Consider the following 23716-nt stretch of genomic DNA (forward strand, 5'->3'; position numbering starts at 1 on the left):
ACAGGGGGAGCAGGGAAAGGGTGCTGCTATACAGGGGGGAGATAAAAGGAAGGGAGAAGGGCTACTGCTGGACAGGGGGAAGAAACAGAAAGAAAGACAGACAAACAGCGGGCAGGGAGTGAGACAGAAAGAAAGAGAGGAATACAGACAGTAGGCCAGGGAAAGAAACAGAAAGAAAGAAAGAAAGGGGGCAGGGAGAGAGAAAGACAGACAGATATACAGAAAGAAAGAAAGATAAAGAAAGAAAGATAAAGAAAGAAAGAAATGCCTAAGTCTACACATCTATTCTAGCACCCATTAATGTAATGGGCTAAAAAACTAGTAAAATATACAGATTTCTCTAGCGGTTAGTACGTGTTAACACGATTGTGAATACTAACAAGCTTATCGCCCCTCACTGCTAACCATTTAGCACGTAGAGTGTGGTAGTAAGAGCCAGTACTACTGTTTTATACAATTTCCTTTCATATTCTCCCATTTTTAAATTTGAAATTGTTTCAGACACAATTAGCATCGTGGTTTGCAGAACTGATGGAACACCAAGACCCCCATTTATTTTATTCTTCTCTAAAAATCAATTTGGCATCACGTGTTCCACATTACAAAACCGCCACCTCTTGCGAACTGCATGCGGTGAAAAACATGTGCATGTTTCGGCCCAAATGGCCTGCTTCAGAAATCTCACAAGTCTGTGTATGAATCACAAGAACATCCAAAAATCAATTTGGTATCACATGTTCCACATTACAAAACCACCACCTCAGTTCCACAGTTTGTAATGTGGAACATGTGATGCCGAATTGATTTTTGGATGTTCTCGTGATTTATACACAGACTTGTGAGACTCCTGAAGCAGGCCATTTGGGCCGAAACATGCGCATGTCAAGTCGATACACGTTGAATTAAGGAATAAAGGATTTTGTGGAATATTTAGTCTTTCTTTGGACTTATCCACTTCATCGTGTTTGATTCTTCTCTCCTCACCATTGCTGTTACCATTGCTTTCTGTAACTGACTAAGAATGATTTCTGTTATGGTTTTGGTTACTGTTACCTCTGCTTATAGGCTGTACCAGATATCTAACATTCTTTCAGCAAGAAAACACTTCCTCATATTGTTTCTGAGCCTTCTTCCCTTTAACTTTAAATCATGATCACTTGTTTTGAATTTGTTTCTTGCTATAGAAAATGCTTCCTTTTTGTACTTCTGAAGTCTGTTAAATGCTTCAATATTTTAATCACTGTATATCTACATGTTCCTTTCTTTCTTTCTGTGAGTTCGTTAAGCTTCTTTGCAGTGGGGTAATGAGGGGTGACCGGCGCCTGGGGCGGTGACACGCCTCTCCTGCCCTCTTCCCCGTCCCCCGCCATACGTGCGCACCCCCATGCCCTTACCCTGTACCTTTTTAACTTTGACGTGAGGTCAGCTTTGGAGCTCTCTATGCCGTCACTGCCTCCCGGAAATGATGTCAGAGAAAGTGCTGAAGCTGACGCCGGCAGCAAGTTCGTCGCTGCTCGCACCAAAGATAATAAGGTACGGGGAAGGGGTGCGGGCATGCGGGCGCAGCAGGGGGAGGAGTGGGAAGGGAGGTGGAGAAGAGAAGGGGTGCCGGCACCTCGAGGAAGACGACACCTGGGGTGGACCGCCCCCCTTGCACCCCCCTCCCCTTACTAAGCCACTGCTTCTCTGTGTACAGTTTGTTGCAAACTTTAAGCCAGTGACCTCAAACTCAAACCCTTTGCAGGGCCACATTTTGGATTTGTAGGTACTTGGAGGGCCTCAGAAAAAAATAGTTAATGTCTTATTAAAGAAATGATAATTTTGCATGAGGTAAAACTCTTTATAGTTTATAAATCTTTGCTTTTGGCTAAGTCTTAATAATAATATTGTAATTTATAGCTAAAGAGACATATGATCAAGAAACTCTTTTATTTTACTTTTGTGATTATGATAAACATACCGAGGGCCTCAAAATAGTACCTGGCGGGCTGCAAGTTTGAGACCACTGCTCTAAAGCATTTTGATAGCAATTTTCCAAATTCTGGTCTCTCTCTCAGGCATTTTAAATGGTCCCTAAAGTTTGTACTGACTTCATTCATTCTCTTTTGGTGCACAAACGTAATGCTCCTGTCTGCCTAGTTTATCTTTTAACTATCTATCTTTTTACCTTGTGTCACCAAGTTAGACCTAAGAAAATGAGGATGAATCAGGGGAGAATCGGGAGTAAGACCTGCATGAAAATGTAGGCGGAAGAAGACACAAGCATAAGACCTGCATATATTGTAGGCGAAGACCCCTAAGAATCCCAAATAGTTATATTTCTAAGAGAGACATTGTGCATATGAATTCAAACTTCTAAGCAATTATTTTCCTCACTGCTAGTAACAGAGAGATCCACCTTTGCTCCAGAAACCAGCAGTCAGATCTTCTGACTGTGACATCACTGTTTTGAGACTTTTCAGAACAGTACAGTACATGATAGGTCTTCCTAAGAAGTATTAGCGAAGGACAGTGTAACTCAGGAAGGTGGGGGCTTGCTCTCTGAAGTTATTAGCTTTAGTATTGGGAATGCATTTATCAGGGACGTCACACTTCAGTATGGCTCCATGATAAGTGTATACACCATATAGCCAATAAAAATGATGAATGTGATGTAATCTGTAACTAGGTGGTACCCTAGGCTACTATAAATATTATGCCGATGGGTATAACAGAAAGAGAAGAGAGAGGAGTCAGACCCAAAAGAACATCAGATTGCTATTTTGTATGTGTGTTATCCTTATAGACAATATGCTGTACTTTGCTATTTCATGTGCGTTGCCTTTTGCTTATTGCTAATAAACCTATCTTATTGTAACTGTCAATGATGATAAGATCTGCAGCCAATCTCCCTCAACAAGGAAGACTCTTTTTCCTCTTCTCTCTCTGCTTTGGTAAATATGCTTCTGGAAAATGTTTATGCTTGCTTCTGAGGACACCATTAGAGATTAATGCCACAGTACTCTCACAAAAAACAGGGAGGAATGGAGGGAAGTATAGTACAAAGATTCAAAAATATCACTCCAAAACAAAAGCATCACATAAGCCAAGAAAGCTAGCTTATTACTTAAGCGAAAGAAAAGCCTCAGACAAACGGAGAGGTGTACCCATCCTCTTCCACCAAAGCATCATAGGCAAAAAACTTTCGCACAAGTTTAAAGTTAGCAGGTGGGAGCAAAAAAATAGCCAAGAATGATTAATGGTAAAAACCACTGAACACAAACAGGCCAGGCCGATGATCGTTTTATGGCCGGTAACACTGCTTCACGGCCTTAGTGCCAAATCCAGGCTATCAGTACGCAGATCCTAACTGCTGCTTTCAACCAGTTACTCTTTGCACACATCCTGCTATTAACACAGATAAAACCAATGTTACCTAGCCAGGACTTTTGAATAATTGTAGAGTTTGATGATTACCAGGCTTGATTTTTGTAATGTTTTGTTGTTAGGAGTGACCAAGATGAAAATACGAGCCTTGCAGATTATTCAGAATACTTCAGCAAGATTAATAATTCAGATAAAACAATATTCCTTCTGCTCGAAAAGGCCAAAACTCCCACTATAACAGACCTGAAAATTAAGAACACCAAATACCCAATACAGCCCGAACTCAAACTCCTAAGAGTAACGATAGACAGATGCTGCACAATGCAGTCCCAAATCAATAAGACATCCCAGAAAGCTTTTCTAATTATGAGAAATCTACGTAAAATAAGAAAATTCCTCAACTCAGGCTAATTGACCAATCCCTAGTCTTAGGTCTACTGGACTATTGCAATTCCCTCTATCTACCTTGTCCTGCCAACATGATAAAACAACTTCAGACTATACAAAACACCGCCCTCAGACTGATCTACTCTCTGAGAAAATATGATCACATCACAACTGCCTTCCTAGACTCTCACTGGCTACCAATACAAGCACAAATTCAATTCAAATTCTACTGTCTATTATTCAAAGCATTAAACGGCTCTGCCCCCTCCTACCTAAACAACCGCTTAAATCAGATCCTCACCACAAGACAAAGAAGAACCCTGACCCCTTTTGCCTTCCCTCCGCTCAAGGGCACTCAGCGCAAGAAGATGTTTGACAACCTTCTTGCGACGCAAGTAGCAAAACTTAACCACTCCATCTCCAACCTGCTGACGGCAACGGGCGACCTCAAAACATTTCAAAAAGAAATCAAAACCCTGCTTTTCAAAAAATTTATCCAGATATCTTAATCCCCCCTCTTCCCCTTCCTCCCAGGTAAATCCCCCTCCCAAAGCCTCCACTTAGGTAATCTCTTCCTCCTCAAAATACCAACCAAGAATACAGATCCCTGAAATGTAATGCAATCTTATTTGTAACCTAACTTTAACCTATTTGTTATATTACCTAGAAATGTACAGTCATCTTACTATCCAATTGCAAATTCCTTCGGAATTTATCTAGCTTTCTCACCTATTCTGTAACCCCCCCCAAAAAAATTGCAAGTTCTTTCAGAATTTATCTAGCTTTCTCACCTCTTTTGTAACCAAAAATAAAAAATTTGTATCTTCATTGGAAATGTCCAGTCAGCTCTTTTGTAATCCGCCTTGAACTGCAAGGTATAGGCGGAATAGAAGTCACTAATGTAATGTAAGTATCATGATATGAACATATTACCCCTGCACTAAAACATCGGCATTGGCTTCCGGTTTTATACCATATAGATTACAAAATTTTGATGATTGTTCATCTGGTGATTTATGGGGTCACACCTTGGTTTTTGGCTAGGATACTGCAGAGATATACACCAGACTGTTACGATCCCAGGGTGCGATGAAACTGGAAACAATGGGAGCGAGTGACGTGCATTATATGAAAACATGGACATCTGCTATTTCAACTGCAGGTCCATAGCTGTGGAATTTACTGTCTGAAGTTTTATGACTGTGTGGTGATAAGATGAATTTTAAAAAGATGTTAGACATACCTCCTTGACAGGCCTTTTACTAACTAGATTACATTCTTAGAAATCTAATGAAATCCTGTAGAAAAGGAAATTGATAACTTAGAATCTGTTTATTTGATTCTTGGGTGCATTTTATGTATGTGTGTTTTGTATGTTATATTTGAATTTATATGTTTTATTGTAATTCCCTTGATTTAAAGTGGACAATAAATTTTTTAAATAAATAAATCCCTGATCCACCTAGGACAACTGTACTCCAGGTATCATTTTCCTCTTTTAGTCTATTGCTTCATTTCTGCTATTTCTCACCTTCTACTCTCCAAGCAATTGTTACAGACACCAGATATTCAGCTTCTAGTGACTTTAAAGATAGTTTTCTACAGCTGCAATTACATACATATCTGCTGTAGTTTAGGCCCTTTCACTCTGTCCCTCATCCCACCTACCCCTAGGCTCACATTACATTTATGCATTACTCTCAACCCTCCAGCTGATCCTGACTAAGGAAAATCTTCATTAATTGGGTCTCCTGCTTCCAAGCCTCTGATTACCCTACTTAATTATCACATATTCACTCCTACACTATACACAGAGACCAACCTACAATTCACTACTACATAACTATTCTACCAACTCAAAGTAACCTTACCACCACATCCACCTTTCCTACAAAGGAGACCTTGCGTGCCACCTGCAGATTCTTTCCAGCATGGCACAAGGTGACCTCTAACCCACCCTGATCAACATCTCCCTAAATGTCATTTCCAACTGATGTCACTCATGGTGCCCACTCCGATTCAATTACAGCAATTAATCACACATACAAACTACAGGGAACCAACTTCTGAGCATAAGCCAACTCAGAGACAATCGCAACATCTAACCTACCTGCTATAAGGCAGTAATCTCTGAATGTGAGTTCACTCAAATACATCTACAACACCAACCCAATCTTCTACAGTGAATATCTAAAAATGAGTTGGTATGTCATAACAATTCTATGCCTACTGATCAGCACCAGACGAACCAAAGCCTACTCTACCCATCCCAACAGCAGATCAGATATCTCCTCAGAACACACAGCCCCATCATGGAGTCACCCTATGATACTGCATAGACCACATGCAATGGGTAATCCCAATGCTGGTTGGACCACACAGACACCGAAGACCATGCCACAAACACATCAGAGGGGATGCCATCGCCCTGGGCACCTCCTACCCTTGCTATACCACTACCCATAGGTCATGTATGTTTCTTTTGAACCTTTTTGAAACCAGTAGCATTCATAAAGAGAATTCCCTGTGTCAGGTTTAAAGGGCACAATTTGGTTTACTAGGTTGCTGTATGCATTTACCAATGAATAAGAAACATGGTCAAGTATGTTTTAAAATGTGTTTGTTCATTTTAATTTTACAGAATTGCCTTTCTCTTCATTTCCCTTGTATCCTACTAATAAAGAGAAGAAGAGAAGGATTCTGCTCCAGAGTAGCCTAAATTTCTGTTCTTTCAGAGCATTGCATAGCTGACAAGAAGCACATCTGTCCTGTCAGTAGCTAAAACATCTTCCATTGGATGACTTTCACTGGCAATATTAAAACCATCTCTCTGCAGAACTCACCATGGCTGAAAAAGCTGTCACCAAAGGCCAGGAGCTACTGATTCTCACCCTCCAGAAGAACTTTGAAGTCTTCAATAGGGACATCAAGTAACTGAGGAAAGAAACGAGAATACTTCAGAGCGCCATGATGGAGACACAACCTGTGTTAGCCAATAGACGAGACAGCATCACTGTTTGGCCAGCTTAAGCTCTGTCTGATTCATGATATTCCTGTTTTGAATCCTTATTAATCTTATGTAAGCCGCAATTATTCTTAGTAGACAAGTGTGGGGTATAAGAAATAATATGCTATGCTATGCAAATTTCAATGATGATGCCGGTAAGCAAAAAATGTCAAGGCATTTAGACCTTTAGACACAAGATGCAGCTTTCTATGACTTCATGGAGTCTTCACAAACTCTAACCAGCACCCTGGTAAGGTAAGGATCTTAGACTAGATGCTGATATCAACATCATCATCATTTTAGAGGTAATGTTATAAAGTTATTCCCCTTTGAATGCATAAATGACCCTTTATAAAATACTGACTGGCATAAAAATATGTGCCTGACATAAGGGCTCATACAGTGCTGGTGGACATGCACATGGGAGGAGTTAGGGCAGAGCATGGGTGGAGTTAGTAAATGCAGATATATTACGGTATTTTATTATCTACATGTTCGTATGCATAAAGTATGAGTCTTCATTTACACCAGCTGAAGTACGTGCAAATTATCACTTTTACATTCAAGTCATATCTGCTAACACATACACTAGCATTTCATACAGATAAGCAGATGCCTACATGTCTTTATACAATGTAAATACCTACCCATTGTTCCCTATTATACAATTGCACTCCAGTCTATCATACCAACTAGGTTCAATGATGACTGTTTGTGGGTACAGGTTTCCCCCTCCCCCCCCCAAGTTAATACAGTACTTAAATTGTCAGCTGTGCAAGGCTCCTCTAATATACCACACTGGAGCAGGTGAGGCATCTTCTGCTCTTTACTATAAATGCAATTCATTTTCTGGGCAGGTCAAGACAGTTTTAATTCTGATGGCTTGCTCTGCAGCAATCAACACACATACTCATTCATTGCAGTTGTTGTCAAATTGCATGTGATTAATTTAATCATGGATGAAGGATATTAATTAATTGTAGTCTCAACAGCTCTTGATTTACATTTTCTCTTCCATAATTAGGACCACATGGTTACTGAAGATGAGCTGAGAGGTTTTAATTTGGTTCATTTGTGGTGACCTTTATCATAGTACACAGTTAGGTTTGTTAATGTGAGTAAATCCTTACTGTAGGTTGTGACAATAAAGACATCAAAGTAGAAACTTGTTCCTAAGGTGGATCGTTATTGTAAAATTTATACAATGACATTGCACTTTTAATTTCCCTCTAGTTCTACAAATAAATTTCTGGGCTGATATAGTCCCATAACTGTACAGATTTTGCCAGAGCACTACAAAGGTAGAGTAGAGCATTTGACCTAGCTGTATGTATAGAAGCAAACTGAACCTCTTCTCCCTTGAAAAGAGGAAACTGACGGGGGACATGATCGAAACATTCAAGATAATGAAGGGAATAGACTTAGTAGATAAAGACAGATTGTTCACCCTCTCCAAGGTAGAGAGAACGAGAGAGCACTCTCTAAAATTAAAAGGGGATAGATTCTGTACAAACGTAAGGAAGTTCTTCTTCACCCAGAAAGTGGTAAAAAACTGGAACGCTCTTCCGGAGGCTTTCATAGGGGAAAACACCCTCCAGGGATTCAAGACAAAGTTGGACAAGTTCCTGCTAAACTGGTGAGGCTGGACTCATTTAGATCAGTGGTCTTTGACCTGGGGGCCGCTGCATGAGCGAACTGCTGGGCATGATGGACCACTGATCTGACCCAGCAACGGCAATTCTGATGTTCTTATGAAGTGATTCTATTGGTTGGTAGAAAAATAATTCCATTGGTTAATAGAGGAAAACTAAAGCAATTCCTTTGATTAATGGAAGCTTTATTTGACAAACAGAATAAATAGAACAGGTTTGCGTTTCAGAAAGCTTCCTTTAACGGCTAGGAAATGCCAAGGTAGTACTAAAAGTATTTGCAGTTGCAAAATAACAGTTTCCTGAAGAAGCTCTTCATACAACAATAGAGCGAAACGGAGAACTTCTGTCGCATTATATTCCAGCGGCCGTGTTGCAAACCATTCCCAAGCATTACATCTTGATGGCCGGGTAGAAAACTACACCCGAGCTAAGTATTATATAACAGATTATAAGAGTCCCCAATAGGGGAACAATAGTAAAAGTTGATATATATAAAAAATAACATTTGAAAATTAAAAATTAGAAATCAAAAAGAGACATTTGGACTGATGATAGCCTGCATATAGGTTATTAGCCAAGACGGGTTCCAACGGCAAATAACCGCGGGCACTTGAGGTCCATAGTCTCTAATAAAGTCTTCTTTAGAGATATGCTTGTTCTAGCATAAGTCTATTATTAGGAGTTGAGGTAAAATAACGCATCTAACTGGTAGCCTATATTGATAACTTATCCCCTAAATATATAACTGGTGGTGATGAGAGTTCTTCAAGTGTATTCAACATCATCAGTTATCCACATATGGGTAAATTCTCAAAAGATCAGTGAAATTTAAGTGCCAGGGTGATGTTCACTATCCCTTGAATTCTTTGAAGGTCACCCAAATTTGGGCGTAGTTAATGAGCCCTTAACAATTATTGATATTAATTGGCACTAATTAGGATCTGCCTATGAGCTATTATATTTATTTATTTTTATAACACGGGAGTGTGTGGCGCAGTGGTTAAAGCTATAGCTTCAGCACCCTGAGGTTGTGGGTTCAAATTCATGCTGCTCCTCGTGACACTGGGCAAGTCACTTAATCCCCCCATTGTCCCACGTACATTAGATAGATTGTGAGCCCACCAGGACAGACAGGGAAAAATGCTCAAGTACCTGAATAAATTCATGTAAACCTTTCTGATCTCCCTGGGCAGAACAGTATATGAAATTGAATAAATAAATATGGCCCTGATTCTATAAATGGCACCTAATGGCTAGGCATCTTTCATAGAATCATGCCTAGTGGTGCCTTACTCAACTTAGATACCACTAAGGGTCTCTTCTATCAAACTGCGCTAGCTCATAGAGTTCCTATGAGCATTGGGAGTAGCGCGGGCCATTCAGCGCGGCTCTCTGTGCTAAAAACTGCTAGCGCAGTTTGATAGAAGAGACCACGTGTCATAATGTTAAGTGTCGGTATTTTAGGCCATGGTTTTCATAGAAACATAGAAACATAGAAAAAAGCAGCAGAAAAGGGCTATAGCCCACCAAGTCTGCCCATTCCAAGTATCCCCTCCCCTGAATTTACTCCCTTAAAGATCCCACGTGAGTATCCCATTTTCTCTTAAAATCCGTCACACTGCTGGCCTTTATCACCTGGAGTGGGAGTCTGTTCCAATGATCCACTACTCTTTCGGTGAAGAAGTACTTCCTGGAGTCGCCATGAAACTTCCCTCCCCTGATCTTCAGCGGATGCCCTCTGGTGGTCGAGGGTCCCATGAGCCAGAAGATATCATCTTCTGACTCGATGTGTCAAGTGATGTACTTATATGTTTCAATCATATCTCCCCGTTTTCCTGACCTTATTTACTGGTCTTCTACATATGAAAGGGAATATTACATCATATAGTCCCAGGTTCATTAGCAATATATTTCACAAATCCCAGAGCAACAATTCTTTTTAATTCATTTAATCAAACAACTCTTCTATTATCCTCAAAACCTCCTACATGCGTGAATTATATAGTGCTCAGAACATGGCTTCACTGTAGCCCTTTGTGCTATTTCTTATTCAGGAGACAAGACAATACCATATTCAAAAATTGCAGTTTGTTAAAACAGTTTTTACAGGAGAATTTATGATGTCATCATTTATGCCTTTATGAAATCACAGAGATAAAGATTGCAAGTGATATATTGTCACGCTGTTAAAGTGGAATCCCTGGGAATTAGCGGGTGGTTGAATGAATAGGAAATCATAAAACAGGCACATGTGATCAACATAGAAGCAACAGAAGCTCCTTAAAAGGGAGCATATGATATGCGCAGAAGAACTAATGAGCTTTTGGCGTCTGTTTGACGGTTACCAAAGGCAGGGTTGGAGAGATTCCCTTGTGTGAGTAATATGAATGTGAATATTTGTTTGTAATAGAAGCAGGGCCCATCATTTTTTGACACCTCCTCATCTATATGAAAAACATGATTTTTAGTAACAATCCACACATCAAGAATGTACCTAGGAAAAGGCAGCATCTTATATACTCACCCATTGTAAAACTAAACAAGCCAGATGAGTACAGATTGATCCTGCACAGTCAATGCTAACAGAGAACCATATCTTTCATACACACTACACAGAAGACACCTTTACCCAGTATGAAATTATATAATCACAAACTACCCCCCCCCCCCCCACACACACACCTTTTACAAAACTGTAGTGCATTTTTTAGCACTGGCCATGGCAATAACAGCTCCGACACTTATAGAATTCCTATGAGCGTCGGAGCTGTTACCACTCATTGTACTCATTTAACCAAAAATCATAATTATTCAATGATATGTACTCATGGAGCCCCCCCATGCTGATACATGAAATAATTGCTGAATTGCAACATTGGTACAGGCACAGAGAGAAACACCCTTGCTGCTGGCTGTCCCATCCTGGATTACACTTTGGCTGAGCATCCCATCATCACATTAACTCTTCCAATGCTATCATAATTACTTCAGTCTTTGCCTATACAGTGGTACCTTGGATTACGAGCATAATCCGTTCCAGGAGCATGCTCGTAATCCAAAAGGGGAAACTTGCTTTGATATGTTCCCACCCCAAACCTTCTCCCCCCCCCCCACTAGAACCGGCATTGCTCCCCCCGAAGGCCCCCCCCCCGCGAACGGGCACCCTCCCCCCCGCGATCCGGCACCCCCCCGCCGCCATCGGGCACCCCCCGCCGCCACCTGAGATCCCCCAACCCACCCGAACCCTCTTCTTACTTCCCTCCGCATCAGTATCGCCGGCATCAGCATGTCCTGTGCCCGAAAATCTTCTTCCTGTGCCGGGCCTTGAGCATGTCCCATGCCTCATCTGGAAGCCTTCCATCTGACATTGCGACGTCAGAGAGAAGGCTTCCGGTTCAGGCGCAGGATGCCCATAGGAGCCACTGCCCGTGGCTTTGTGCACTGAATCAGTTAGGAAGAGGGAGCTGGCTCAAAGATAACGCCGCATCGATCGCACCGTGGACCGGCGGTTGAAGAACACTGTTTTGGGCCTGATGCACGTGCTGGCCCTGTGGACCAGCAAGAAATTTCTGTGGACCGACACTGGTCCATGGACCAGTGGTTGAAGAACACTGCACTAGAAAACAAAGATACCAAGGCATAGGGTTACTAGACGTCCGGATTTCCCTGAATATGTCCTCCGGACGGCTTTTCAAAACCAGGCACTTTGTCCGGGTTTTGAAAAGCTTCCAACAAATTGACTTCAGACAGGAGGCAGCGGGGGGAGGGGCTGAGACGGGATTGGGAGCGGGACTGGGGCATAACGGGGCAGAGATGGGTAGAACTTGGCGGGCCTAGGGAAGCGGGTCTAGGGGTCAAGATTTTCTTTTTGGAAAATCTGGTAACCCTACCAAGGCATGGGCCAGAACTCCCTCACATCACAGCGCCACAATAAAATGTCACAGAGAGCCCAGATAGGGTGAAATTGCACCTAATTTCTGGGAATGCCCCTGACTTACCTATGCTCCTCCCACGGCCATGCTCTCTTTTTAGTTGAATTCTTGACAATTTAGGCATGGATCTTACAGAATAGCAATTAGTTCAGATGCATGAGCAAATCCAATTTGATGCCAATGAACTCCAATTATTGATTGTTGACACCTGATTAACTCATTAATTTGCATGCGCATCTGGCCTGTGCGCCTAACTTTGAGTGCCCCTTATAGAATACCGTATTTGCTTTTAATTTTTGGAAAGAGAAAGTATGATCATGTGTCCCCGTTGTTGAGAAAGCTTCATTGGCTCCCAGTATGTTATAGGATACATTTTAAGTGTGCAGGTGTCGTTTTTAAATTCCTTTATGGAATATTTGATCCTATGCTATTAGATCCTGTCATTCAAAGATTACAACAATTTATAAATTATCATTTCCATCCTCTAGAGGACTTAAATGTGCCGGGAAACTCAGCAAAACTTTGTCATTTAAATTGGTGGAAATTTGGAGCAAATTACCAGACTCTTTAACATTGTTAGGTCAGTTACAGCAATTTTGGAAAGCTCTAAAAACTTGGTTGTTTATGCAATAGTTATTCAGACCAGTTCCTCCAACTATTTAAATATCTATCTAATCCTACATAATAGTACTCTCTCTATTCGAGCTATTAGATGTTATCTTATTTTTTAATTAATTGTAAACCGAATCGAGTTCCTTCGGGAAATGATTCTGTACATAAATTCAAGACTAGATTAGATTAGATCTATATTTTTAAAACTTGCTCCTAATTTAGGGCTCTTTTTACTAAGCTGCGGTAGAGGTTTCTACCGCAACCCATAGTGCTACATGCTCTGATGCTGCTCCGATGCCCATAGGAATTCTATGAGCGTCAGAGCATGTAGTGCTCCAGGCTGCGGTAGAAAGCTCTACTACGGCTTAGTAAAACCCAGCATTAAATATGAACTTCCTGAGAAATCTACTTGATATATGTCGTCTTTCTTTAGTGACAAGAATTATGCATACAATCAAGATCATGATAAAGCAAACCGGGATTACAGAGAAATAAAACTTTTTTTACATGTTATACTTTATTTTATCTAGCATTTTTTTCATGGTAAATTATTTGTTCACACTTACAGCTTTCCAGTTGCATTATACATGTTTGGACATCCATTGGGAAATTTTTCAGATCCATTGGGCAAGATAATGTTAAAGTCAACCTGAAAGGATACAAACACGTGTTAATTCCTACAACCAAATGTACTCTGATATTCATTCTTATTCTGTTGATTAGAAATAAGTAATGCTATCTCAGGGAATGGTAGAACTGAGTGAAATAAACTTAAGACCCCTTCTAAGAACTTGTGTTAGGTTTCTTTTTATCACTGGCCGAGGCGGAATTTGTTGTATCCTGGGTACCTGGCACACACATCTGCCATATTCCCCTGGATGCTGTAAATGCTATGCATTCCTTTTCCTGTAGGTAGCCTTGCCAACCCCTGGGAGGGGGGGGGGGAGAGTCTTAGTGTGACACCAATGACTGTGGGGAAGTGGTATATGACATAGAACTCACTCATGCTATTCTGTAGAGCCTGGGGGTGCTGAGGAAGATGGTGGGTGGGTGGGTAAGGCTTGCAGGAACTGGGTGAGACAGTTGAAGATGGCAGGCTAGCTGAGTCCTGTGTTGGCTGCTAGGACTGAATGGAAGATCCTGGTGCCCAGGAATGTGAGGGAAGTGATAACCTTGAGGTGGATGGGGATGGGGTTGTTCCTGAGGGTGAGGGTCTGCAGGAGGGGTTTGAGTTGCTCACAGAGATCTTGTATGGCTGCCCTGTTGAAGAAGTATATCTCAAGGCACTCCTGATCATTGAGGTCCAGCAAGCATGTAAGGGCCCTGAAGACCCTCATGCAGGGATATCTCCTGCAGTGCCCTCCAGGACCTCTCTCCTCTGCCTCCACAAGAGCTCCCACCACCACCAGTCAATCTCCTCAGACTATGCAGCTTCTGGCACATGGTATAGACAGACAGAGATGGCATAGCGGCGGAGAGCAAGGTGAATGAATGGGAGTAAAAGGGTGTTTGAGAGACAAGTATCAGGAGGTAGGGGTGGGGAAGGATAGTGGAAGGGGCTGGCAGATATGGATGAGGGCTGAGAGAGGAGTTAGGCAGAGAAGCAGGGCAGGTTAGGTGAAGGTTGAGACAGGGATGCAGGCAATGCTGCACTCAGTCACTCTGTAAACACTTGCTTCTATCTCTCCAATCTCCAACACAACCAGATTGTTAGAGGGTCAAAAGGCAATTTGTTGTTCACTTTGTTCACTTTTAAAACAGGTCTAACTCCGAGCATGTTTTGCCATCTAGGACAAATCCTTTTGCTGTCTGCTATCATGCCAAGGTGCTCCTCTCTTGACTCTACCTATGTAACACCCATGGAATGCCCATTTTGTGGATATCTTTCTTTGGATTGCTAGCATCGCAAAATGTGGTCTTTTGGACTGTTTGAAAATACACTTTGGATGTTTTGCTCCTACATGAGTATCCATACCCTTCTTATGACGGGTTTCGAATGTCTTTTTTTTTTTAATGAGCCCCATAGTAAATGACAACAGATAAAGACTAACATGGCCTGCTATTCTGCTCAGCAGGGATGTTAGGGTTGTTGTAACTGCCGCTCTGTTCAAGTCATACCCCCATGCTTTTTTTAATAGGCTTTGTTTTGAGTGAAAATAGAGATCCTCTGTGTTTATCCCATGTTTTGTAAACCCAAACCCCCTCAATCTCCATTGGAAGGGCATTCCAAGCATCTGCTGACTTTTCAGTGAAGAAATATTTCCTGATGTTGCTTTAAAATTTTCCTTCTTTCAGTCTAATTTCATGTCCTCTGGTTCTGTAACTTAACTGTCTTTGGAAAATATTTGTGTAACAGTAGGAGAAACTATGCAGTATAGTGTTGTGTACATATTTCTCCTAACTGTTCCTAAAGCTATTGGTTCTTATCCAGTGAGAGCTGTCAGCTCTCCTAGCTGACAGTTTTGCAAAGGTACATTATTAGTGCTGTGATTTTTCTTTCAGCAATCTGCAACCCTAATAATTAGAGCTGCTTTTTTGACGTCATGTTTTTTCGGGTTGAGCTTCTTATACTTGCTCGGGCAAGAACGCTTCAAAGGGGATTTTGAGAGCTTTGCAGACCTTTTGGCATCAGTTAGCTGTCAGGGGCTCATGTCAAGATTTCTGGTAACTTCAGGAATTAGACCTAATTAGAAGCCAAGGTATTTCTTGGATTTTCTGAAAGGGTATGCTAGTAGCAGTAGTCATACCCCTAGAGAAGATTTAAACTCTTCTGTTTGGTGCCAAATTTGTCTTTGGAATCTCTCCTGTCATTGACCACACATGCTGAGGGAGATCCCTTTCATTGCCTATGCCTGAAGCTGATATCTGAGAGGAATAGATTCAGCCTGTCTATACCATCCAGGTTAGACATTATAGACACAAGTCGTGCAGCATTACTATCCAGATAGCTCATATTAGACTCTTAGGGGTAACCTACATCTCTGGTAGAGGGCAGAAATTATGTTCTGCACAAGTTACTGGCACCAGGTTTCCACTGCAAATATCTTGCATTTTCAAAGGTACATTTGTGCTATCTGTACTTAACATCTGATATGAACTGTGCATTTAACATTTGAATACCATCAGTCTACCCTGTGTAGAGGAACTTTAAGTTTCATATTTGTAACAACTTTTTGGAGAAGAGGAGAAGGTAAAGGCTATCCTGTGTATATAAGCTGGAACTGTTATGAAAGCTTTTCTTTGATCAACTGAGAGAAAGTAAAGTTCATGTTTGGAGTTTACAGATCTGGTGTGGTCTACCTTTGACAGTGTTCACACAGATGTCTAATAAATAAACTGAGTACCCTCAAGATAGGTCCCAAGGTGACAGGCTAGGTCAAGCACTGGTTGAGTGGAAGACAACAGAAGGTAGTGGTCAATGGAAATCGCTCTGAGGAAAGGGATGTTACCAGTGGTGTGCCTCAAGGTTCTGTTATTGGACCTGTTCTTTTTAACATTTTTATAAACGATATTACTGAAGGGCTATCAGGCAAGGTTTGCCTCTTTGCGGATGATACCAAAATCTGCAATAGAGTAGACACGCAGGATGGTGTGAATAACATGAAGACAGACCTGGCGAAGCTTGAAGAATGGTCCGAAATTTGGCAGTTAAAATTTAATGCTAAGAAATGCAAGGTCATGCATTTGGGCTGCAAAAACCCAAGGGAACAGTACAGTTTAGGGGTGAAGAACTTATGTGAACGACAGAAGAGCGGGACTTGGGTGTGATTGCATGTGATGATCTTAAGGAAAAATCCAGCAATATCAGAACACAACTCGCTCAACTGAATAATATCATATAGCAAACTGAGACAAGTGAAATGAAACCAGTTAATCTGATATTACTTATAAGAGGGATAGTGAACTTCAAACACCCAAACAGTCTTAACTTTCCGGTGTTTTTACTAGGGTATGAATATCATCACTGGTTCACGTTAAACCTACTGCAGACTGTTATACATATTTTTAATTCAGCTCTACTTTGACTGCAATAAAACTTTAATACTTAGCGGGGCATAATAAAAAATAAAGTCTAAGGCCACTTTTGGCCTAGCCCCTAAATGCTGAAAGTAGAAGCAGGGGAAATGTCCATTCTCAAAAAATATCCAAAAGGAGTTTTTTTTTTAAATAATGGCCTGCCTCTACATTCAGTTGTTTAAATGCCCAGACCACTACACTAACAACATATAATCAACCAAAAAAAGCTTAAGTCCCAAACGCCCAACACAAGAACTTATAGGCAAAGGAGGGGCCAGTCCTTCGCCTAAAAGTTGGATTCTGTAACTGGTGTCTATCAAAAAGAATCCACCCACCCCCAGCAACGATCATGGCAGGAGAGATAGCCAATCTCTCCTGCTGCGATCTACCCCCCCCCCAATCATATCGGGTAGGAAGGAGCCCAACCCCTCCTGCCCTGGTGAATCAAGACCCCCCCTGACATGATAGGGGCAGGAGGGAGCCCAACCCCTCCTGGTCCTCCTGCCCTCAATGCACCTCCACCATCATCCCCGAACCCCTGATCGGTCCCTCCAAACCCCACGACCCCACCACCACCTGAAGACCCCCATCCCCGACACCCCCCTGTACCTTACCAAAGTTGGACGGACGGGTTCCAAGCTTCTCCATTTCGCAGGCCCGCCATCCTCAGAATGGTGGGCCTTAGGGCCTGATTGGCCCAGGTGCTTCAAGCCCCACCCACAGGTGGGGCCTTAGGCGCCTGGGCTAACTGGAATTAGCCCAGTTGCCTTAGGCCCCCTCCTGTGGGCAGGGCCTTAGGCACATGGGTCCAACCCAGCCTATGTGCCTAAGGCCCTACCCACAGGAGGGGCCTAAGGCACCACCTGTGAGTGGGGTTTGAGGCCCCTGGGCCAATCAGGCCCTAAGGCCTGCCATTCTGAGAATGGCAGGCATGCCAGATGTACAGGCTTGGAACCCGTCTATCCGTCCAACTTTGTTAAGGTACAGGGGGGGTGGGGGTTGCCAAGTGGGAGGGTCGTGGGGTTTGGGGGCGATCGTGGGAGGGGTACATTGAGGGCAGGAGGGCCTGGGATCCCCTCTGCCTGTATCGTAGTGAGGGTGGGGGTAGGGGGTTTCGGCAGGACAGGAGGGGTTGGGCTCCCTCCTGCCACAATCTTGTCATGGGTGCGGGTGGGAGTTTCGGTGGGGCAGGAGGGGTTGGGCTCCTTCCTGCCTCCGGGGGGGGGGGGGGTGGATCACGGCAGGAGAGATTGTGCATCTCTCCTGCTGTGATGGTGATTGGCTAACCCCACGAACTGCAGCAATTCGGGGTGAGGATTGTGATTCTCACCCCGAAGTGCTGCGGTTCGGGGGGGGGGGGGTGGCTATCGCCATTACAGCAGGGGAGATGAGCCATCTCTCCTGCCACGATGGTTGCGGTGGGGGGTGGGCAGGTTGCTGGGGCCGCTGAGCTCATCGTGGCAGTTGCGATCAGCTCAGCGGTCCCTTTTTCGGCACGTATACCTGTTTTGACTTGATCTAAGTCAAAACGTATAAGTGCTGACTAGGCAGCCTGTTTTAGGTTTTGGTTATACCTGCTATACGGCTATGTCTATGTCGGCCCACCTCCTGCCCACCTCCCGCCCTTTCCCCTCTTCTAAAAATGCCTCTTTTTGCTCTATGCGTTTAGAGGTTGGAGAAAGTCCTAAGCTGGTTTTAGATACGTCAGGCTTTTTGATCGTCCAAGTACCCATTTAGGCCACTTTTTAGATGTTTGGGTTTTTTTTTTTTTATTATGAGCCTTTTAGCTTTCACCCAAAGAGAGCTCAGTAGTTTCAATATTTCTTGCTTTTTCAGGTGACAATGAAAGCTTAAGAAGCAGTCAAATGTTAGGTTTCATGCAATTGAGGCTGTGGAAAGATAAAAGACTGTAAAAAAAAAATTTAAACCCCTGATGAAATAAGAAATAGCAAGCTCCCTTCAGGTGAAAGCTACATATTAAAGTTTTATTGCAGTCAAAGTAGAGCTGAATTAAAATTATGTATAACAACCTGTGTTTTTCTGTCTCTATATAATCCTTTGGCATCATATACAAGTTTTCCCCTGCTCTGAAGCTGCAGGGTTTTCAATTCCAGCATGTTTTTGTGGATGGACTTTTGTTCTAATAGCCCCTGAAGAAGCCAATGAGTGAAACGGTTTTGGCCACCATTGAGATTACAGATAAGTGCCTTCCTTCACTTACTTATTTCCTGCTGGTTTTTGTATTGTGCATTTGGACTATTGTTGGACTATTTGTTGGACTATTGTTGGACTATTTGTTCCTGTATGTCTCCCGTTGACCTTAGGGAGTTTTGTTTAATGCAGCACTCTGAATTTTGTGTTTGTGCATTAAGTAAATTTTGCTATATTTTTGAAAATTTATTTTTTCACTAGAGCACATTAAAAAAATCAAAATCAAATGTGGAGGGGTTTTCTGACCCATGATAATATCCTTGCTCCCCAAGGTGCCCTTGAACCAAGCTATGAGCTTTGGACATAGGGACATTTGAGGTCTTTCCCCTCCATTTTTTATATCCATTAATTTGATTTTGTGTTCATTATGGGTTTGGAGGTTTGTTTGTTTTTCTAGCACAATTTGCCTTTATCACATTTTATGACTTTTAAGTATTTCAACATCTATAGTATATCATATCTCTCTTGTCCATCCTCTCTTCTAGAGTTTGCATACTGAGGTCTTTGAGTTTCTTCTCATATATCTTCTAGTGCAGAATCCGCACAGTTTTGACTACTTTATTCTGAAACACTTCAAGCCTCCATGATTACAGTACTCCAAGAGGTCTCATCAACTACCTGTATAGAGGAATTATCACTAGATGCCAACCAAGTTTCAGTTTTGGTTTAGATTCAGACAAGCAGGTGAGTTGATCTTGTCCTTGCTGGTTCCAATTGCAAAATGACTACCAGGATCTCTCACAGCAGTCTCACAGGACTGCAGTCAATGGGAAGTCTTGGCAGCTATTGCACTGGAACAGCAGCACAGGGCAGGAATGAGTGGGGTTGTTCCCAGGGTCAAATTAAAGGGTAGGCCCAGTAGATACCTGCTTTGGGCCCAAGTTCACATGTTTTGAGCCTCAAGGATTTCTCTCTGCCTTGTTGGAAGTTGCATCAGGGGGTGGGGTGGAGGCAGGGCTAGAATGTGGCAGAGAGATAGCTCCGAGGCAACTTATCTGAGTCGCTGCCATAGGAACTGACCTCTGCAGACCAGAAGGCAAGGGGGAAGGGAGGGAAATATCAGGTCATACTGGGGAGAAGAGAAGAGATGCTGGGCTATAGGGCTCTCTGGAGCTATTTTAAGTTAGCTCTGGGGGAGAGGGGATGAGAGAGAGAGAGAGAGAGGGGGTGGGAGGAAATGATATACCAAAGGTGGGCAAAAGGAGCCTGGAGAAAAAATGATAGGCCCAAAAATGGGGGGGGGGGGGAAGGGGGAGAGAGAGAAAGGGGGGCTGAGAAAGATGTTGGATAAGCTGCAGTCAGGAAGCAAGTGCATGTTTGTGCTGGAGATGGGAAAGAGGCAGGGAGAAATGATGGCCAAGGAGGGGAGAGAAAGATAGAAATGTTGGACTTAGGAGAGGGAGGGAGATATGATGGGTAATGGGTCAGGAATAAGAAGAAAAGCAGGAAAGAGAGATCAGAACTAGGGGGCATGTCAGGGGTGTTCTGAAAAGCTGTGCATGGAATTACAGAATCTGGCTTAAGCGCACCTAACTTGGGTGCCAACATTTATTCCTCATTTCAGCAGGCGTAAGTCCAGCACGCAAAAGTGCTATTTTATACAAGGCACACACCCTTTATTGAGTTGTGCTTATCATTAACCCTCTCCCCCTTTATGAAGCCACATTAGGCTTTTTTTTATCACCGGCCAGGGCAGTAAAAGCTCCAATACTCATAGAATTCCTATGAACATCAGATCTAATACTGCTACGGCCGGCGATAAAAAGCTTAAGACGACTTCATAAAAGGAGACCTAAATCTGTATCTTAAGTGTTTGTCTGAATATACAAGCATCACCAGAAAAGTAACTCACCTGATTGAGTAAAGAACGTTTCCATCTTTAGAAATTCTTAATAGTTTGTTATCTGTAGTAACTTCATGAAAGTTGGCACCTTTTTCATTGGCAAAGAACAAGTCAGGTTTCCATATAGAGTCAAGCATGGATGGGTCTAAATCTAGAGAGTCATCTGGATATTCACTATATGCAAGACGTGGATCATTCCACTTCTGCCGAAGAAAAATATTTACTCTATAGTCCTGAAAAGTAAAATGAAATATTCTTAACTTCAAATAAACAAATTATGTTTTTTTGTTGTTTGCCTGACTTGTCTGATATGTGTTCAGAGCACAGTACCAAAACCCTTATCCACATCCTCATCACTTCACACTTAGACTACTGCAATGCGCTACTCTCAGGCCTTCTGCTCAGCCAGTAAGTCCCTCCTGTCAGTGACTTTCTGTTCCTCCACCAACTCCAGACTTCGTCCCTTCTATCTTGCTGTGCTGCATGCTTGGAATAAGCTGCTCAAATCACTATGGTATGCTCTGTTCCTGGCAGTGTTCAAGGCCCAGTTAATAGCCCACCTCTTTGAGACTGCTTTCAACTCCTAACTCCTCTCACCTTGGGTTCTGCATCCTTAACCCTATATGTCATGTCTCCCTAACTAATTCCACCCCCTTTCCCCATCTATCAGGCTAATGGTTTGCACACCCAATGATATCAGATTTCTGCCTAAGACAGAGGTGTTCTATACCTCTCCAGTCCATCCCTATACCTCAGGGTTAATGAATTAACCTGCAGGATTTCCTATTGATGCTTTGTACAATTTGTGCAAATTTTTGCTACAATGAAAATAAGATGGCTAGTTAATTTCCATGCAATAATTTACTACAGGAACAGGTAATAAAATTAATTGCCACTTACTTAGGTATAGTTATTAGAAATGTGAAATAGGAATTTTTTGTTTTGTTTAGGTTCATTTGTAAACATTTGCAACATGATACCTCCTCCCCATCAGCATTCATACAACCCCATTAGTATTTCCACCAACCCCAGTCCCTGATGAGCACCTTCAACCATCAGCATATCTCCAACTCCATTACACATCCTGACATCTTAATCATCACCCCACCCCTGATGAACTCTTGATCCTTCAATTAATATCCTTCATTCTCCCACCTCCGATGATCATTTAAATCCTTGAAATCAGTATCTCTACACACTACCCACCCCTAATTACAATCTAACACATTTCAGGGAGGTCCTGGTGGGTTAATGGTAGAAAGAGGGCAAAAACAATCCACTGATGTTCTTTCCCCTTTGCTGGCCTGGGTTCAAAATGGTGACTCTGACCCTTAGTGGTAGTTCTACTACTAGGGTCAAATTGCCAAATAAGGATAACTCCTGCACCCACCATTCCTACGCAATTAATCCACCAGAGTCACCCCTATTAAATGCAGGGACTGGGGATGCTGATTAGGTTTCAGAATGTCCATAGGGGCTGAGCATGGGGGTGGTGTGTAGAATTCTAGATGTTGACTAGGCAAATTTTTTTTTTTTTTACACTGGGTGTTCAATCCCAGCATCAATATACTCCCTCCCATCACAGACCTACAGAAAAGATATGGTCTTATGAAATGGTCACCAAAACTTCTGAGATATGAACCTATTACAGAACTTGAACTTTACACTTTGCACAAGACAATCAAATGTATTACCATGGTAGTTTCTGCAATGGATCCAAAACTGTTTACAAATATGTTGCATGTGACATTCACTGGAGGGCCTATAGGGGGGAAAAATAACAACAGCAGCATGTATTCTTTATCATTGTTAGATTAGAATTTTTTAAATAAATACATGAACATAATTCTTGGTTAGTATGACTGGCTTTCTTTTGAAGATTCCAGACAGTTAAACTCATTAAAAGTATAGTCCTTAATGTTTCTTTAATATAACTTAAAGAAATTAACAAATTCACAGTTTAGTTGTTCTCAAGGGATTATTTCTCTCATAGAATCCACACTATAACTAGCACATTCTAGAGGTAGCAATGACCAGAAATATATTTTCACACAGACTCTCTGGCCCTGATTCTGCAAAGCGTGTCTAATGTTAGGTACCGTTTAGACATCTAAAATAGGCGTCCTTTGTAGGATTGAGCTCAGCGGCGCTCAGCACTGTTTAGATGTCTAACTTTTTAGGTGTCCTTTAGAGAATCAGGTTTTAGGTGAGATTTAGACATCCAAACAATGTTATGATATTTTAATATTATGATGTTATCAGAATGGCGATTTTATGGTGTTTTTCATTATAATTGTGATACTGAGAGTTGAATCTATTTACTGTTTTTATTTATTTCTCTTCCATCAGAAAGAGTGATTGGTCTTATAGGCATTGTAAAGGAGGTCTACCTTTGAGCATAATTTGGGCTTCATATAGACCTGAGTTCTATGGATGAAACTTAGGCACAGTTTGGACATCCTTAATGCAATCTGCTAAATAGCTCTCTGGGTTTTTATTTTTGCTTTATTAAGCTCAAAATACATTTAATAAGGTACTACATAAACAGGGCACATCAAAACAGCTATATTGCATGCAAAACCTTCTATTTTTGTGGACAAACAGCAATGCTATTTGCTAATTAGAGGAAAAGTTCCATTAACTGAAGCACAGCCCATGAAAACACAGTTTTAGGTTTCTTGCTAAAAAG

At 42.0% G+C, this 23716-nt stretch overlaps 2 protein-coding genes across 2 annotated transcripts in view; one reads left to right on the plus strand and one right to left on the minus strand.

The window, feature by feature from the left end:
* HPGD (15-hydroxyprostaglandin dehydrogenase) overlaps positions 1–7930 on the plus strand; it is a 287193-nt gene extending 279263 nt beyond the window's left edge. The window contains exon 11 of the mRNA XM_033942717.1: positions 6395–7930. Within this exon, the coding sequence (XP_033798608.1) occupies positions 6395–6431 (37 nt within the window). The 3' untranslated portion in view covers positions 6432–7930. The remainder of the gene's footprint in view (positions 1–6394) is intronic.
* Positions 1–23716, minus strand: part of GLRA3 (glycine receptor alpha 3) — a 54390-nt gene that overhangs the window by 23237 nt on the left and 7437 nt on the right. Inside the window, exons 2-4 of the mRNA XM_033942691.1 lie at positions 22722–22789; positions 21037–21260; positions 13523–13605 (exon numbers count right to left, since the gene is read on the minus strand). Coding sequence (XP_033798582.1) covers positions 13523–13605; positions 21037–21260; positions 22722–22789 — 375 coding nt within the window. The remainder of the gene's footprint in view (positions 1–13522; positions 13606–21036; positions 21261–22721; positions 22790–23716) is intronic.

Source organism: Geotrypetes seraphini, chromosome 1 (assembly GCF_902459505.1).
Source record: "Geotrypetes seraphini chromosome 1, aGeoSer1.1, whole genome shotgun sequence".
In the NCBI taxonomy this organism is placed as follows: domain Eukaryota; kingdom Metazoa; phylum Chordata; class Amphibia; order Gymnophiona; family Dermophiidae; genus Geotrypetes; species Geotrypetes seraphini.